A 16,819-nucleotide genomic window follows, 5' to 3' on the forward strand; every position below is an offset into this window, starting at 1 on the left:
GAGCATATCCAACCTGTAAATTGCACGCGTGCAAATTCTATTCAAGAGATATCAGATTAAATTCAATGATAATGCTGGCCATGACTATGTTATAGTCAAGAAAGAATAAGATACATTTCCAATTAAAAATATAGTTCAAATGTGGAAATTTTCAACATCTCTTATAGACAGTAAGCTGACCCTGAGCATTAGCTGTCCAGCTCCATTTCATTCCTTACCAACTTCCAATAAGCTTGCAGGCTCAAAAACTTCATTTTGAATCCCAGTGAAGGAGTTGCAAACATTAAACAGAAACTATGTATCTTGCTATAGATAATATATACACTGGACACATATCAACATTGCTAATGTTGTCTTTTTCACGTGCTTGTAGCTTTGAAGTGCCTTCCATCTCTACTTAAACAGAAACTGTGTATCTTGCATATTCTCTGAGGACTTTTCCCTCTTTCCTGCTTAAGAGATAAGACAGATAAGAAGAGCAAATATTTAAATGTTGATGATATATTTTAATTTTTATACAAAATCAAACATAAACTATCATGAAACTGACTTTGCACAAACTATTATAAAATTAAAGAGAAGAAAAGAAATATAGGAAAAGCGCCGACACATTGCTGAGAAAAAAATATTGTTAGAAATACAAAGTTCATTGAGTAAGAGCCAAGAATCAAAGACTGTCTCCTCATGCACAGAGGCGTCGGATAACATCAGACACTTATCTTTCAGATTGCCTCTTAGTTCTTGCCCCATTTAATATCTCTGAAGAAGTTAGAAAGGGGAAAAAAGGAAAGAAATAAGAAATGCCTATGCACATATGGCTAGAAGCGCAAGCTGGGGCCAAATAAAACGCTCTGCTAATGATTTTTTTTTTTTTTTTTTTTTTTAATATTTGCACCAACTTCCTGTAATATTGTATTAGTTTCACATGAAGGCCAGAGGAATGGAAAATTCCAGCCTAAGATGATATTACTTTTATAAACTATATTACAGCTTATCTGCAAATGGATTATCCATTAGAGCATCGTTCCCATTTCCAATCCTGAGTAACTCTACATCTCTCTCCAGCATTCCAACCCAAATCCACATTTTACCTTGAGCAATCTAATGCTATCTATGTATATGATTGCTAAATCAGGTTAATTATAAATATGAAAGATTATGAATGTGTTAAGTATTTTGAACCAACTAACTTTTAATTAGCAACTAATTATAAACATTTCAGAAATAGTAACACAACAAATCAACCCAAGGTAGAAAAGTAACATATAAACCCAAACTGTGGGGTGAATGAGGCAGGGTTTGCTAAGGCCTTAACCCCATATAGCACGCACACCTACATTCCTTAGACTGATCATTTATCCAGGGGGTTGAACCCAGAAATAAAATCAAACCAGGGATACCTTACCCCTCAATTTTTAAGCAAAGCAGGTCTTAATGTGAATTGTCTTTTTCCTTTGTTGTATGTATGTGTCACACATGAAATCAAGATGAAGGAAATGGAATTACCCATTTGGTCTGGAAAAGGATATATATTATTTTGGTCGCTGCATAGTGCTTCTATATTTCTTCAATATAGCCTTGCAAGAGGGGGACTTTTTGGCTGCTTGACTCAATGGTCTTTGCTCCAGCATCTATACCCATCTTCTGCTCATTGGCTTTCCCCCACAAAACCGAATAGAACCCAATAACTATAACGGTTGCTCCGGCTAAACTGCATAGTGTTTAGATTAGGAAGGTGCTATGTCCCTTGTATTAGTATATGAAAATGACTGAATAAAAATATAACAAGATAGGAATAAATCTAACTCAACAGCATGATCAGTCTAAATATATCATAATTGACAATAATGGAAAAGAATGTTTAATTTAAGAAACCTACCACCCAAGATACAAAGTATCCCCTAAAAAGAGGATGCCCACAGCGGCTGCAATGACAATGCCCAGGGGCTTGAACATGGAAATAAAAACAGGTCCTGTCTGTCGCAGGCACCATGAACAAATGCCAACTTGGAATGCAGAGCCAAAAACTCCCTACATTGTAGACTTGTTAAAGGTTTAGACTCATCAGTTGCTGTCTACAATAACATTTATATTGCAATTGGATAAGCCAACTATTGCCAAGCTGAAATACACAACTAAAATTGGCTAAGTTGATACATTACAGCTTAAATCACTATCTGCAGATTAGATTAGATAAAGTATGTAGATCCACTATCAGTACATTGAGTTTAATTACATACCGAGTAAAGAACAGCAACCAATCTTATATTTGGTCTCAAGCTCCAAGCAGAAGGATCTCTTTCAATAATCAAACAAACTATTGCAGACTGAATGGTCACAAAGAAGCAGTAGAAGAACACCACAATGAGCTCTGCGGGGTATTTCTTGAGGATAAATGCCTGAAAGATTAAGAGTATATAATAATAATACATAACATTTTTCAACTGGTTTCCCTATTCTGTTTTTGACATGCTTCACCTGTATGATGACCCATGAAGAAGTCATAACACAATCCACTGCAAGCAGCAATCCGCCAATAACCCAATTTGACAGTTGCACGAGAAGTCCATGAGATGTGTTTAAAGGAGGTGTCATCAGAACTGGGGGACCTTTATAGTAGGTTAAAATGAATGCACCTCCAACCGAAACTATGGTTCCTATTGATTTAGCTAGTGTACTAGAGGTTCTCCAGTTAAGTTTTTCCATCCTGAAACCAAATAATTGATTAATCAGGTCATCTGCATCTCTAATTATTTTATTCCTATCAGCATTCCTAGTTGTGTAAAAAGGGATTTACTACCTTACCTGAGCATAACTAGTGTTTAAAGCAATACTTTATCTAAACATTTAGTTATGAGTAACCATTTTCATTTCTTTTATTCATTTTAAGCAAAAAAGAGAAAGTGTTGGATAAAGAAAGGAAATCAAATAAATTGAGACCATGAATTTAGGAAATCAAATAAATTGAGACCATCAAATAAATTGAGTCATGAATTTAGGAAAATTTAGGAGATTAATGAAAAGCTGAAAAACTCCAACCTAACCTCATGGAGCTTTCCTTGGAAAACATATAAAGCATTTAATTTCTTCCATCATGGGTTCCCAGCTAAATGAGTAACTATAAGATGAACTATGAACAGAGAAGATAGGATGGAAGAGCCAACTCAGGCAAAATTTTCCTTTGCCAACACAACAAAAAACCATCCAATTTGTAGCAATAGGGCTTGAAGGACTTACCTTAATCTAAAGAGGACTTTTCCTTGAAGGCAAACTTTTATTTGGTAACTTATCTCAAAGAAACTAATTGAGTAACTACAAGACAAATTATGCACAGAGAAGACAGGATGAAAAACCAACCCAGGCAGACTTTCCTTTGCCAACAAACAAAAGCCATCCAGTTTGTAGCAATAGTGCTTGAAGGACTTACCTCAATCTTAAGAGGACACAAAATGTCATTGATTTTGCTAAAAGGAATAGAAGAATCTCCAATGAACTCAGCATAACAGGCAACTAAAATGAGACTCTCTCTCTCTCTCTCTCTCTTTCTCAATGTCATTGATTTTGCTAAAAGGAATAGAAGAATCTCCAATGAACTCAGCATAACAGGCAACTAAAATGAGACACTCTCTCTCTCTCTCTCTCTCTCTCTCTCTCTCTCTCTCGCGAATAGAGCATTCACTTTCAAAGTCTTTGACATCCCAAAATCAAGAGCATTTTGCATGAAAGACTTGGTGGATTTTAGCTCTTAGCGATGGAAAATAAAAAGCATGACACAGAAATCTCTAGTTTACATTTAGGATTTATTCATGAACCAAGTAGGACACTAGGATGTGAGCCTGTAAAAGGGAGACATGATGACTGAAAGCAACTGAATGAGGAAATTCCGCTTATGTTGCTTCTCATACATAAATTTATGTACCTGTGGTGTGGGCTAATATTATGAATTGTTATGTTAAATTGGAAACTAAACATTCTGATGGCAACTAATGTGAACACATGTTCAAGGGAATAGAATGAGATCATACTTTATTTTTCTTCCTTTAGATGTTTAGAGGGATAGTAATGATTTGGTGTTTAAGAACCACTTTCCTACATGTCCAAACTTAAAAGAAAGAACTACAATAATTCAAGAAAAATTACATTTCATCACATATTTTTGATATAGCAGATGAAAAAACTTCAGTTATCATTGCTTCAAATGCTCGAAAATCAAGTACTTGAGGATGGAAGAATGAAAACATTTCTCTTCCCAATTGGATATTCACATTGAAATATTGGCACAAACATAGATGAGGGAAAGATTTAAATGACGGAGTGATTTTATAGATATAGAATACTATTTACAATAAGACAGTCTTGCCAATCTTGGTTGTTTCTGTTTAACTGAAGCAGAAAACATGGTGATAAAACTAATGACTCCAAGTATGACAAGTTTAGATTATTATCAAATTCTTATACTCAGACTTCAACATAGAAAGTATGATTTTAGTAATTCAGTTGTAAACCAACACATTATTACTTTTATACTCAGACTTCAACTAATCCCTCTAGAGACCAAACCTCCATTTCTCCAACCCCTTGTCCCCCTTACTTGGCATCTCTTTTTTTTTCCACTCTGAAGGAAACGTGCTAGCATCATTTATAAGATTATTTTCTCTCTGAATTAAATAGTTAAACAATGGAATTTGTTTCATAAATTATCAATATATCTTCAGCAACAAAAATAGGGAAATAAAATGGGGACCTTTTCTATTACTACAGCAAGTAATTATAATTCACAGTAATTAAATCAAACAGTAAGAAAATAATGAGAAAATCCCAACCTGAAAGCAACAGCAAGTATGAAGGTAAGACCAGGAACGAGATTGAGCATAGCTGTGCCAAGTGTAGGAGAGCTGAGATTAATCCCAGCATAGCCGAAAAAATTTGCCAAGCAACTGAATTAAACAAATTCCAGTAAAACAATAAAAAATTAGAAATTAATTCAAACGAAAGTAAACCCAGAAAATAAAATTGATATGGGTATTGAAACAACATACCCAGAGAGACCAAGCACGAAGAATCCACATATAATTGGAAAGGTGAGTGGAGGCCTCTCTGATCTGCGAAACAATTTCAAACAATAAAAGTGCATGCAAAAGATTTTAGCTTTATGGGTATCTCAGAGAGAGACAGAGGAGTACCTGTGGAAAAGCAAAGAAGAAGGGAGAAGAATAACAGAGGCAAGAGCATTAGAGTAAAAAACAAAGATGAAACTGCTCATGCCTTTTGACATGGCTATTTTGCTTATTATCAGAAGCCCAACTTGTGCACACTCCGCCATTATCATACTCAGAAATGGAACTGCTGCTTTCGTTCCCATTTTACTCTACAACACTTCAACAAAAATGAATTCCCCAGAATCTACTTTACTCTCTACTTGGTGATGTCCAAACAGCCACCGAATCCGACATAATACAACCAGTTAATTACAGTGAATCTCAATGGCTAAAAAGGCATCTTTGCCTGATTCCCCACTGGCCACTGCGTTTTGTCTCTTCCATTTTCTTAGAAAATGGTACGCAAGTAGTGACGTATGGATGTTGTACTGTGTATTTTATTTGCCTTGTTTTGGAACGTACAGTGCTTTGTACCAAACCCAAAAAAATAATTGCATCTGATTTCCTCCAAGAAGATAAGAAAATAGTTTCGTCAAGAAAAAGAGAATGCGGTGTGCTCACTTCTAATATTTATTTATTTATTAATTGGATATGGCGTTCCCATTGCAGTCGCCTTCATTGCATTTCTTCACGATTACTGTTCACCCTTCCATTAATTCATCCATTCATTCAGAGACTACTTATCATTAAAAAATGGATATAACCTTCGGTAAGGAAAAGATTACAATGCCACAAGCCAAGTAGAAGAGAGAAAAGAAAATGCATTTCACACTCATTTGAGCTATATTGGGATTAATAGATGCGAACGATATTGTGGGGATAATCTTTTCTTTTGAATAACTCTCATTTGAAATAGTGAAAGTTTTGTAGATGAAAATTTCTGAACTGGATATATCTTTAGCCTTTCATATTAAATGAAATGAGAAGAACAACAGGATTATACTTAATCATGTGAATTGATACTTTTTTAATTACTTCCCATAAATATTGGCGGGAATTAATTGAAACTTTTTAACATGACTTTGTATTTTAAGGGTAAGACTTGTAGAGCGATAGGAATGTGGCCAATGAAGTACACTATGATGGCCGACGCTTTTCTGTTAAGATAAATTTTTTCTGCAGAATGCTTATATTTCTTCAGTTTTATTCTGCAGCAGATGATCCCTTTCGCCGGAGAATTCAGAACTTCCTACACCATTACGCTGTCTTGACTTCTCCTCATTAGCCTTTCCCCACAACACCATGTAAAATCCAGTAACAATAATGGTTCCTCCAATTAAGCTGCAACAATTTTAGAATTATCAGTACATGGTAAATCTCTATTATGTCTTTATCCTAATTTCTTTCATATGAAAATAACTCAAGTACAAAAATTTATCAATTTTCCATTGTTCCCGAAGCCAATTAATATTCATCCAGAATCAAGAACGTCTGATAAGGATTTTAAAATTAAAAATGTCTACCTTCCAAGAGAAAGTGCATCTCCTAAAAATATTGCATCTGAAATAACTGCAAAAAGAATAGCCAAAGGCTTGAACATGGACACATATAGAGGCCCAGTCTTGCTCAGGCACCAAGTAATTAAGCTGATACGAAATGCAGATCAAATAATTGCCTGCATGTTAAAGAACATAAAATCTGATTAATCTGTTAAGAAGTTGGTAAAATAATTTCAAACCTTAATCATGCTAATGAGTATACTATATCCACTTACTGCATAAAAAATGGCAAACAAACCCATATCAGGTCTCAATTTCCAAGCACTTGTGTCATTAACTACAACCAAAGCGAAAATTCCAGACAAAATTGTATCAAAGGAGAAGGCAAAACACATTATTGTAAGCACAGCAGGGAACTTTCTTAGGATAAAGGCCTGGAAAAAAAAAGAAAAGAGAATCAATTGTTTGTTTTAATTATCTAATAAATGTTTATGAATGGTATTTATTTAAACAAACCTCAAGAATAAATACTGCTGAATCCAAGAGAGCTTTGGCTGCGAAGGAAAACCCTCCAATTATCCATAAGAGTGGTGAGGAATGAAGTAGCTGACGATGAATATGGGAAGTACTACTTCTAAAGAGTGATGGGCCTTTGTAGAAGATGACAAGATATGCTCCACCAATTGATATTATGGTTCCTAAACATTTTGCAATGCTGCTTTTGCTCCTGCAATCTACTTCTTCCAACCTAATTAATTAATTAGTGATCTAGAATTAATTCTAGAAATATTTCAATAAACAAAAAGGTTGCTAGGCAAAAATGTCTTGGTCTTGGCTACGGCTTTTGTGGAGTGTTAATACATACAGTGAAATGGGGTTCTCAATCTTGAATGCTTACAGAATTTCAATGGGAAGAACGATAAGGAAGACATTTCCTTTTCCAATCCTACTAATTAGCACTAATACAAAGCACAAAATAGGAAAATTTCTTGTCATGTTAAATTGAAGCGTAAGATTTAAGAACTAAGGACACCTCTTCCCTAAATTTCTATGGAATTTTCTACCAAAAATCACTTATCAAATACAAATATTTTTCCTTTTTTAATTAAATAAACCAATTCTCTCTCTTGAGCAAAAATAATACGAAACTAAAGAAAAACCTGAAAATAATGGCACATATGAATGTAAAGATTAAGCATGGCCGTCCCAAGTGTGGCAGAGCTATACTGTAAACCAGTATATCCAAAAATCTGGATACCAAGTCTGAAAAAGAAAATGGAAATCAATAACTATTGCTACTCAAAATTTGATTCCTTTAGAGAAAAAGATAATTTGTTCTCTAATTACAGACCCAAATAGTGAAAGCAAGAAAAAGCTGAAAATTAAGGAGAAGGTGAGTGGAGTTCCATCTGATCTGCAAATTAACCACAATAAATAAATTAACATACTTGTATTAACAGAGATGCGAAGACCTGTGGACTATTAAGCAACAAGGAAGAAGAACAAGTGTAGCAATAATATCAGAATAAACAATAATGACATATCTGTTCATCCCTTGAGATAGAGCTATTTTGGTTATTTCCATAGAGCTTACTTGAGCAAGAATTGAAATCACCATTTCAATAAAGGGCAATACAGCCTCTTTACTGCATAACCTTAATCCCATATCTGTAACAATAACTATGGTATTGATGAACTTAGCATTTTCAATCTAATCAGTGCTGAAAGATCTGATACTGTAAAATGAGCCTATTCTTTTGCTAGTCCTTATCTTTCTTTCCAGTGGTGTCTTGAAAAGTTGACCTTTGATTAATTGTGATGGAACTAAAGAACTTTTACCTTAAATTTTTTTTGTTTTAATTTATTTTCTTTAAATAATAAAAAATAAAAATAAAAGTATAAATTAAATAAGACTTTCGAAAATAAAAAAAACTTGTAAATTAACAGATATCAAGCATAAATAATACAGTTTTTGACAGCATTATTCAGAAATTGAAATCTTACTCTTTTTTTTTTTAATCTTTTTCACATTATTCAGGAATCAAAATTATTGTCTCCAGATGAAAATTTCAATTTTTAATCATTAGAGTAATCTACTGACCATAAAAGTAAATAATAATTAATTAATTAATGATAACATGCCTATAATAATTTATGAATTATTTGATAAATTGAGTGAATTTAAAATTTTCTTATTTTAGATTTAAAAATGATTGAAAAAAAAAAAAAAAAAAACTTGTAGCGTGCTTTATTTTCCAGTCACGTTCAGATAGCGCATCTTGACCAGTGTCCGCAAGATTCAAGAGTCAATCAAGACCACTCAATCCAAATATCGTATTGTAACGGCAAAGCTGATTTTCATTCCAATAATATTGGTGGTGGCCCATTTTTTTTGTTTGTTTAATGATAAAGTCATTTACGTTGAAAAAAATAAATAAATAATATTATGGAGTGGGTGAGACTTTGATCGACAAGACGTAAATTAACTCTATCAATCAACTCAATTAGACTTTGTTGTTATTGATTATTTTAAAAACCAAAGTTGTTAACTCCAAAGACTAATTTGATTTTTTTTTTTTTTTATTCGATGGAAGGCCTAGTCTTATTCTAATTCCAGTAATTGCCTGCATGTCACAAAACATAAAGCCTAATTAATATTTTAGAAACTATGCAGTTCGTCTAAAAAAAATAGTTTATCTTTTTTTTCATTATACTTAATTCTTAAATTGTCTACTCTATTCTTATTATATTTTATTTTATTTTTAATAAATTTCGTTAATTTTTATTTATTATTTTAATATAACGTGTTATTTAAAATGAACATAATAGAAAAATTATATGTATAAAGTCTGATTACTTTTTAAGATAAATAAAATATATATTGATTTGTATGAAAATAAAAAGTGGACTATAGGTCTATAGGAATATTTTTAAAAGAAAAATTCACAGATTAACTAGTTACTGGCTAAGGAAATATCATATAAAATTGAAAAATTAAGAAACCAACTTGTAATACAAAATTCAAGAGTTAAACAAGAAATATTAAAGATATCATAAATCAATATTTATTTTTATTCAGTGAAGCTTACAAAATTACAAGATCATACATAAGCAAGCATAATAAAATAAGACATAATTACTCTTGTTTTAGGAAGGAAACAAACTTTCTTTTCAACTCCAAAGCCTTGTCATGGTTAGGATTATGCAAATGAAAGCAATGTTCTTCTTTTTCATTCTCAACAAGTTCACAGCTTCCTTTCCATCCACTTTTCTGCAACTTCTCATAATAATTCTTGCCCACAGTATTCAAATGGTCTTTCTCTGCTACAAAAATCAACAACTTTTCACATCCAAGCTTAGCAATATCCTCTACAGGCGGGTTCATTCTAGGATCATCCAATCCCTTATTATCTTGACACATGTAAAGCCACATATGATCATCTTCAGTACCGCCAAAATATGGATGCACTAAGATCACCCCAACCACATTAACTCCATCCGGTAACCCGATTGACCCGATCCGGAAAGCTAAAGTATGGGATATGTTACCTCCTGCGCTATCTCCACCTATAAAAACTTTCTCAAAATCAACGTAATCATTCAACCACTGCTCAGGTCCATTTCGATTAACATGAGACGCCACCCACTGGAGTGCTGCCCAGGAATCTTCATAGCAAGCGGGTATGGGTCGGGTCGGGAAGAGACCATATTCAATAGAGACGACAAGAACATTAGCCTCATTAGACAAAGCAGAGCAATAGTTGTGGTATTGAGGGGAAAACGCAGACAACATCGAAAACCCACCGCCATGGATGTAAAACAAGAGAGGGAGTTTCTGATCAGAGTTTTGTAGTTTTGGCAAGAAAATACGAGCAGATACTGGAGGATCAGTGGAGATGGTTACGTCTTTGGATTTGAGTCCAGTTACAGAGTCATCAAGTGGTGGGATTGTTTCCCAAGTTGGCCTGAACATGTGGATCCGGCCATCTTTGTAAACCCTGAAGAATCTGAACTCATGGGCAACGTCATTATCAGTTGACGCCATTGAAGAGAAAGGAAATGAAGGGTTTAGATTAGAAGCAAGAAATAGAGGATGAAAGAGTTCTTGGTTGTGTTTTCTTGGAAGAGTTAAGAGGAGAGGCCTTTTATTGTAGGAAAAGAGGCGCATGAGCTACCGTTCTTTACATAAATGTTAATGAAACTCCACTTAATTACCAGTCGGTCCAAAGCTCTACGAGCAAGAAAGACAAACGTATTGGGGAATCTCAACAGCTCTGACTATGAAGTACGAACAAACAATAAAATCAATGAAGAAATTAAAGACAAAAAGTTCTGTTTCAAATCAAAATGGCTGATGTGAACTTTCAAAACTGAAAGTCCGGGTCTAATTAAACGAAGGAAAAATATTATTTAAAAGTTAGATGGATCGCATGGAATTAACGGTGAGAATTGCCGTTACAATACAAGTGCATATATATAAAAAATATTTGTCTACACAGTAAGTTTGTTTATCTCTTGTATGTTGGTCTGCAAAAGAGGCTCGTTTTGGGTGGATGAATCCTCAATGACTGTAACTCCACTGCCTTTTCCTGTCTGCTTTTCTTTAGCTTATCCCCCACATAACAGCATAAAAACCAGCTGCGATCACAATAGCTCCAATCACACTGCATAACCATTTTGAAATTTGCATTTACTCATTCGCTTGCTTAGAAGTGTACCGTGCATGGAGTAAAAAGAAAGAAAATGTACCTTCCAAGAAAGAGAGTATTCCCTAGAAAAATGATTCCCATGAGTGCAGCTGCAACTATCCCTAAGGGCTTCAACATAGAAACAAAAACAGGTCCACTCATTCTTACACATAATGTAGTCATGCCTAACCGAAATACATTCCCAACAACTGCCTAAACAAATGTTAGAGAAAGAATTCTCAATTAATTAATGATTGAGACAGACGTTAACAATTCTCAATTAATTAATGATTGAGACAGACATTAACAAGCGCAGGGCTTCTGATTATATCTTACTGAATATATTACAGCAACCAAACCCATGTCAGTTCTTAACCTCCAAGCACCAAAATCTTCTATAGTTAGAGAAACTACTGCAGATAGAATTGCTGCAAATAAGCTGTAAAAAAATACTATGATTAGCACTGATGTGTACTTCTTCAGTATTGATGCCTGCAATAATCAAGACTTGTAATTAATTTCCCGTAACAAAAGCCAATGTTTCTATTTTATTAGTTATTTTGTGATCTAACCTGTAAAATATACCATAGTGAACTCATCATAGCATGAGTTGCAGAGAGAAATCCTCCAAGGATCCAATTTCCTTCTTCTGAAAGTAGTAATTGATGATTCAAGCCATCAAATGAGGGCATGATAATGAGAGGTAAGCCCTTGTAGAAGGTCACAGTAAATGCCCCACTAATTGATACCACAGTTCCAATAAATTTAGCTAAACTACTTGAGCTCTTCAAGTCTAGCTTTTCCATCCTGCAATGTCGAAAAAACATAAATTAGACACGGAAGACAGTATATTCCGTTTTGGAATATGTTTTGATCTGGTGTCCTTAGCAATATCTAAAGGTCACAACTTTGCATTATTTCCTCACTAAATATCTATACTTTTGATGATAAAATAAAACTATCAAGGACAAAAAGCAATAATTTTTTCCCTTCCTGCATTATTTTCTCCACTGGACTCCAATTTTGTGCTCGAGCAGAGTAGATAATTCAATTTTTCAACTCTAAAATAAAATCCCTTTTACTATAAAATAAAAAGAGGAAAGTAAAATAAAAGTTAAAAAAAAAAAAAAAGAAACCTGAAAAGGAGGGCAAAAATGAAAGTAAAAGCTGGGACGAGGTTGAGCATGGTTGTGCAAAGAGTAGGAGAACTGAACTGTACACCGGCATAGTTTAAAGCCTGTCCAGAAAATCTGTTTCAAGAACTAATTGTTATAGCAACCGAACCACATTTAATTCTGTTTTTAAGCAAAAATAACAAGATAAGCAAAGATTAATAAGCTTAAATTTTACCAACCCAATTAAGGCAAGCAAGAAAAAACTTGAGAGGAGAGGAAAACAGAGTGGGGGAAGATCTGATCTGTTGAAGAAAACAATTAACAATAAAAGTAAAAAACAAAGTTTCTTGATCTTATACGTACATTAAAAAAATGGAGATGAAAACAAAAAAAAAAAGACCTGTGGGAGAAAATGGATATAGGAAGAAGGATAAGAGAAGAGAGAGCATAAGAGTACACAAGAAGTACATGTCTGCTCATCCCTTTAGACATCGCTGCTTTGCTAATTACCATATCACTTGCTTGAGCCAAAACTGCCATCACCATCCCCAAAAACGGCACTATGCTCCCCATTGCTTGCAAAAACCAAAAAAAAAAAAAAAAAAAAAAATCTTTCTTCACACACTTATGAGTGAAAAAATGATTAAGCAATAGCCTTTCTTTATGTTATTCAATAATATGACAAGAGACAGGTAGCTTTCGTTATCAATTTTTTATCCATAGGAATTCCTACAGGATAAAGCTTTTGTGAATTTTAGATGGTAAAGGAAAAAGAAATGGTAATTTTAAATTACACAATTAAGCATCTAATCCCCAGTCGCAAAAATAAGCTTTTCTGTTTTTTTTTTTTTTTTTTTTTTTTTTTTTTTTTTTTTGAAAGGGAAATAAGCTTTTCTGTTGAGTTGAGAAGAAAAATAATTTGTCCTTGTTTTATAGAGCAGTTCATGACTTACTACAACACGAGGGAAATTTTCCCTCTCGAAAGAGGGACCTCGAGGAAACTCGGAGAGAATTAAAAAAAAAAATTTGCTTTCAGGAAATTTTACTAATTTATTTTACTGTTTCAACAGAATTGAAGAATCCTGGTCATCTAATTAATGCCATAGATATGGAAGATTTTTAAGGATTTATATATATATATATCTCCATCGCTTTGGCGAAGTTCGTTTGTGGGGTACATGAACAAAGAAAGCACAATAACAATGAAAGCATATCAGTAGCAATAAAATGAAAATTATAAAAGGGGCATTGAAATACTGACCTGCAGATTATTGCAGGAATACAAGTTAAGGCTACAGTTTAATCATTGAGAGTAAGAAAGTTATGTCTACCAAATATCTGAATCTGTTAACATAGGTAATTCCCACGTGAAATAATAAATATTATACAAAAATGTATTAATTCATCCTGAAAGATTCGCAACTAACATTTTTGAGTATCAAATTCAAAGAGACAGAGACCCCTAATATCAGTGACCGACGGCTTTTTAATACAAAATGGAATTAGCTTGAGCTATTGTTGATTGCAAATCACTACTGTTGTTTCGCAGTAGAGGGATCTTATGAGAGCTCGACTCCAAGTTAGGGTTTCCTTTGCCTTCTTCATTCATCTTTTCTTCCTGGGATTTTCCCCATATCACTGTATAAAATCCAAGGGCAATAATAATACCTCCAATCACACTGCAGTGATAAAATTCAATCAAGTAAATGTTATTTCCTTCATAAGCTTTTTTTTTTTTTTTTTTTAAATAAACAAGTTCGAAAGTAGATTTCATCACATTATAGAATCTTGAATCAACTAATATTGTTTTCTTTCATGAATGTGATTATTTGATAGTTTAAAACTTTCTTCATTTTCCCTACAAAGAACTCTGCAAATATGAGTCAGTTAAGTTTTTCTCGATTCTTTTCCTTTTTGAAGGAAAAAGAAAATTGTACGCTTGCACAGAAATATACCTTCCAACATAAAGGTTGTCCCCAAGAAAAAAAAACCCCATGAAAGTTGCAATAACAATCCCAAGTGGTTTAAACATGGCAGTGTAGAGAGGTCCTTTCTTGTGGCATGCCCAAGCATGAACTACATTACGAAGTGACAGTGCAAAAATTGCCTACAGAATTTACAAGAACGCCATGTTACAGCAAAGTGTAACAAAGAACCTGAATGAAAAGGGGACAGAATAATAATTCTTTGAAATAGCCATATGGTATATACTTACTGAGCATAAAATAGCTATCAATTCAACATCAGGCTTCAGTATCCATGCATTAGGGTGTTTCTCTAAAATTAGAGAGACTACAGCAGATAACAGAGTCACGGAGATGCAAGTTAGCACCGTTACCATCAACTCCGCAGGGTACTCCTTCAGAATCCAAGTCTGGGTAAATATTCCAGCGGGAGTTAAATGTCAGATTAAATTTATACTTTGCATCATGCAAAACCAGGTAATTAAGTTGCAGATTTAGCGTTTTTACCTGGACAATATAAAACAATGCTAAGCACAATGCACCAACTGCACAAAAAATGCCACCAATAACCCAATTTGACGAGAGCAACAGCAACTGTTCATCAATTTGGGATGCAACATTTGCAGTGATAAGTTGCCCTTTATACAAAGTCACAATCAACGCTCCTGCAACTGATACTATAGTGCCAATTGACTTGGCTTGGCTACTTTGTAATCTGAACTCTAGCTTTTCCATTCTAAATTAACCAGTAAAGCATTAATCAATAGTCATAATCATTTTTGATGGAACATTTATTGGTGAGGCAGAAATTTACTACTTTAGAAAAGAATAAGATAGGGGTATCAAAATCCATTAGGGATAGCCTCACTAATTCTGCCATGACAACTTTACACCTATTTCTTAATTAACTAATTATTTCCCAGAAAATTTGACCAATTCACAAAAGGCCAACTGTCCTATTATGAAACAGATTACTGGCCGTGAAGACCCGACCTAACAGCGTGGCCCAAACGTAAGGCAACTCCTCAAACCTGACTCCTCCATTACGTCGTTGGATTGCCCACCGGAGTTCATGGAACCCGTCAACAGAATCGTAAACCAGAGATAGAAACAGAGCACTAACGAGAGAAAGAGACTGGTGAAAATGGAAGGAAAGAGGAATTGGGAAAAGGAAAGGAAAAGATTGTTATAAACTTGGGACAATCACACCTCAAAAGATTGCATTGCTATTTGTACTTTTTCCCTCGGTCATAATTTTTTAACTGGATAACGCAGCAAGTCCTGGGTTAAGGCAGCTAGTGCACTAAACAACAAAACAGAGAATCTAAAAGATGAAACTCACCTGAATATTACAGACAGTAAAAAAGTGAAAGCCGGTGTTAGATCAGTCATGGCTGTGCACAAAGTTGGAGAGCTATACTTTATTCCAGTGTTAAAAAGCATCTGAATACTAAAACTGTACAATACAAAACCCAGAAATAATATTCTTTAATAATCAGCGTAATACTGATTACTGTTCCAATTAATTTTAATTAAGCGATGAAATATAAGAAAACCTGACAATACTCAGAAGCAAGATTCTAGAGAAGATGCATGCATTAAGTTTGGGGGGAGACCTTTCCCTGAAACAAATTAATAATTAATACAAATTAAGTAATTCTGGAGTCCTAATCAACGTTAAAAGAAGAAGAAGAATAGCCAGTAATTTATTACCTGTAAAAGATGAAGGAAGAGGGAAGAAGGATGAAGATGGCAAAGGCATTTGAATAAACTATATACACAAATTGACTCATGCTTTTGTTCATGGCTGCTTTCATGATGGTGCTTATGCCTACCTCCGTGAACTCTACTCCCACCATGGCTGCTGTTACTCCTGGACTCCACATTCTTTAATTAAGAAGCAAGGAAGAGAAAGACTTGATTCGGTTTTTATGATTCAGATTTCCGATGCTCAATGTCCTCTAATGGCAGCAATGTCTGTGATGGTGTTGTTTTCTTATGTGTTTGGTAGCTAAATTACGATTTCCTGTCTATAGAGATGTTAAAGTTTAACTTATTAGATCTTTAAAAGTCAATAACATGGGCCGTATTTGCCCTACCTGCCAGTGATTTCCTATTTTCATGATTGATTGATTTATTAGTAACTTTGTAAAGCTGGTTTGAGTTGAGATGTATGGAAATTTTTGCTTATTTTAAGTCAGGAATTTTGGTATAACTAATAATATTAAAATTTTTTATTTTGACATGAAAGAGAGAGAGAGAGAGAGAGAGAGAGAGAGAGGTAAGGCTCTTCGTTATTTCTTGAAAAGTTTGAAAATGAGAAATAATAAGGTGGAAACGAAAAGTCTACAGTATTACAGTACTATTCACCTTATAGAAACCAATAAATTGTCAGTGGTAATAGTGAGATTAATTCTGAATCTTTAACTTATATGAATGCTCTAGAATCTGCAA

At 34.0% G+C, this 16,819-nt stretch overlaps 6 protein-coding genes across 13 annotated transcripts; all 6 read right to left on the bottom strand.

The window, feature by feature from the left end:
- Positions 1-35: 35 nt before the first annotated feature.
- LOC105649856 (WAT1-related protein At3g28050) lies at positions 36-5,702 on the bottom strand. 5 transcript variants are annotated; one of them, XM_089721042.1, is made up of 8 exons: positions 5,184-5,660; positions 5,040-5,102; positions 4,824-4,937; positions 2,479-2,707; positions 2,241-2,399; positions 1,880-2,031; positions 1,507-1,711; positions 36-452 (listed from the first exon to the last, which is right to left on the bottom strand). In XM_089721042.1, the coding sequence occupies exons 1-7, from the start codon at positions 5,360-5,362 to the stop codon at positions 1,558-1,560; spliced, it is 1,050 nt and encodes a 349-aa protein (XP_089577168.1). In that variant the 5' UTR covers positions 5,363-5,660; the 3' UTR covers positions 36-452; positions 1,507-1,557. The 5 variants fall into 5 exon arrangements, with proteins under 5 accessions (XP_089577168.1, XP_012092057.1, XP_089577171.1 ...); XM_012236667.4 differs by having other exon boundaries at positions 36-449; positions 5,184-5,652; XM_089721045.1 differs by lacking the exon at positions 36-452 and having other exon boundaries at positions 1,531-1,706; positions 1,880-2,075; positions 5,184-5,702.
- A 334-nt stretch (positions 5,703-6,036) lies between these two features.
- Positions 6,037-6,759, bottom strand: LOC149496438 (WAT1-related protein At3g28100-like). Its single transcript, XM_089721046.1, has 2 exons — positions 6,623-6,759; positions 6,037-6,440 (listed from the first exon to the last, which is right to left on the bottom strand). Exons 1-2 carry the CDS (start codon positions 6,697-6,699, stop codon positions 6,287-6,289), a joined length of 231 nt encoding a protein of 76 aa, XP_089577172.1. The 5' UTR covers positions 6,700-6,759; the 3' UTR covers positions 6,037-6,286.
- LOC149496439 (WAT1-related protein At5g40240-like) lies at positions 6,525-8,264 on the bottom strand. Its single transcript, XM_089721340.1, has 6 exons — positions 8,071-8,264; positions 7,950-7,978; positions 7,759-7,861; positions 7,115-7,346; positions 6,874-7,032; positions 6,525-6,774 (listed from the first exon to the last, which is right to left on the bottom strand). Exons 1-6 carry the CDS (start codon positions 8,262-8,264, stop codon positions 6,763-6,765), a joined length of 729 nt encoding a protein of 242 aa, XP_089577466.1. The 3' UTR covers positions 6,525-6,762.
- Positions 8,265-9,647: 1,383 nt separating this feature from the next.
- Positions 9,648-10,917, bottom strand: LOC105649859 (2-hydroxyisoflavanone dehydratase). Its single transcript, XM_037639694.2, has one exon. It carries the CDS (start codon positions 10,764-10,766, stop codon positions 9,735-9,737), a length of 1,032 nt encoding a protein of 343 aa, XP_037495622.2. The 5' UTR covers positions 10,767-10,917; the 3' UTR covers positions 9,648-9,734.
- A 69-nt stretch (positions 10,918-10,986) lies between these two features.
- Positions 10,987-13,233, bottom strand: LOC105650202 (WAT1-related protein At5g40240). Of its 3 annotated transcripts, none has more exons than XM_089721395.1 (7): positions 12,802-13,231; positions 12,641-12,703; positions 12,423-12,536; positions 11,859-12,093; positions 11,623-11,778; positions 11,348-11,415; positions 10,987-11,262 (listed from the first exon to the last, which is right to left on the bottom strand). In XM_089721395.1, the coding sequence occupies exons 1-7, from the start codon at positions 12,972-12,974 to the stop codon at positions 11,202-11,204; spliced, it is 870 nt and encodes a 289-aa protein (XP_089577521.1). In that variant the 5' UTR covers positions 12,975-13,231; the 3' UTR covers positions 10,987-11,201. The 3 variants fall into 3 exon arrangements, with proteins under 3 accessions (XP_089577521.1, XP_089577520.1, XP_020541121.3); XM_089721394.1 differs by having other exon boundaries at positions 11,348-11,499; positions 12,802-13,225; XM_020685462.3 differs by lacking the exon at positions 10,987-11,262 and having other exon boundaries at positions 11,360-11,499; positions 11,589-11,778; positions 12,802-13,233.
- Positions 13,234-13,699: 466 nt separating this feature from the next.
- Positions 13,700-16,604, bottom strand: LOC105649860 (WAT1-related protein At3g28050). Of its 2 annotated transcripts, none has more exons than XM_089721393.1 (7): positions 16,079-16,604; positions 15,922-15,987; positions 15,708-15,821; positions 14,873-15,101; positions 14,617-14,775; positions 14,357-14,508; positions 13,700-14,039 (listed from the first exon to the last, which is right to left on the bottom strand). In XM_089721393.1, exons 1-7 carry the CDS (start codon positions 16,249-16,251, stop codon positions 14,003-14,005), a joined length of 930 nt encoding a protein of 309 aa, XP_089577519.1. In that variant the 5' UTR covers positions 16,252-16,604; the 3' UTR covers positions 13,700-14,002. The 2 variants fall into 2 exon arrangements, with proteins under 2 accessions (XP_089577519.1, XP_089577518.1); XM_089721392.1 differs by having other exon boundaries at positions 13,700-14,080; positions 16,079-16,593.
- Positions 16,605-16,819: the final 215 nt, after the last annotated feature.

The sequence above is a fragment of the Jatropha curcas genome, chromosome 5 (assembly GCF_041381405.1).
Source record: "Jatropha curcas cultivar XTBG-Jc1 chromosome 5, XTBG_Jcur_1.0, whole genome shotgun sequence".
Lineage (NCBI taxonomy): Eukaryota > Viridiplantae > Streptophyta > Magnoliopsida > Malpighiales > Euphorbiaceae > Jatropha > Jatropha curcas.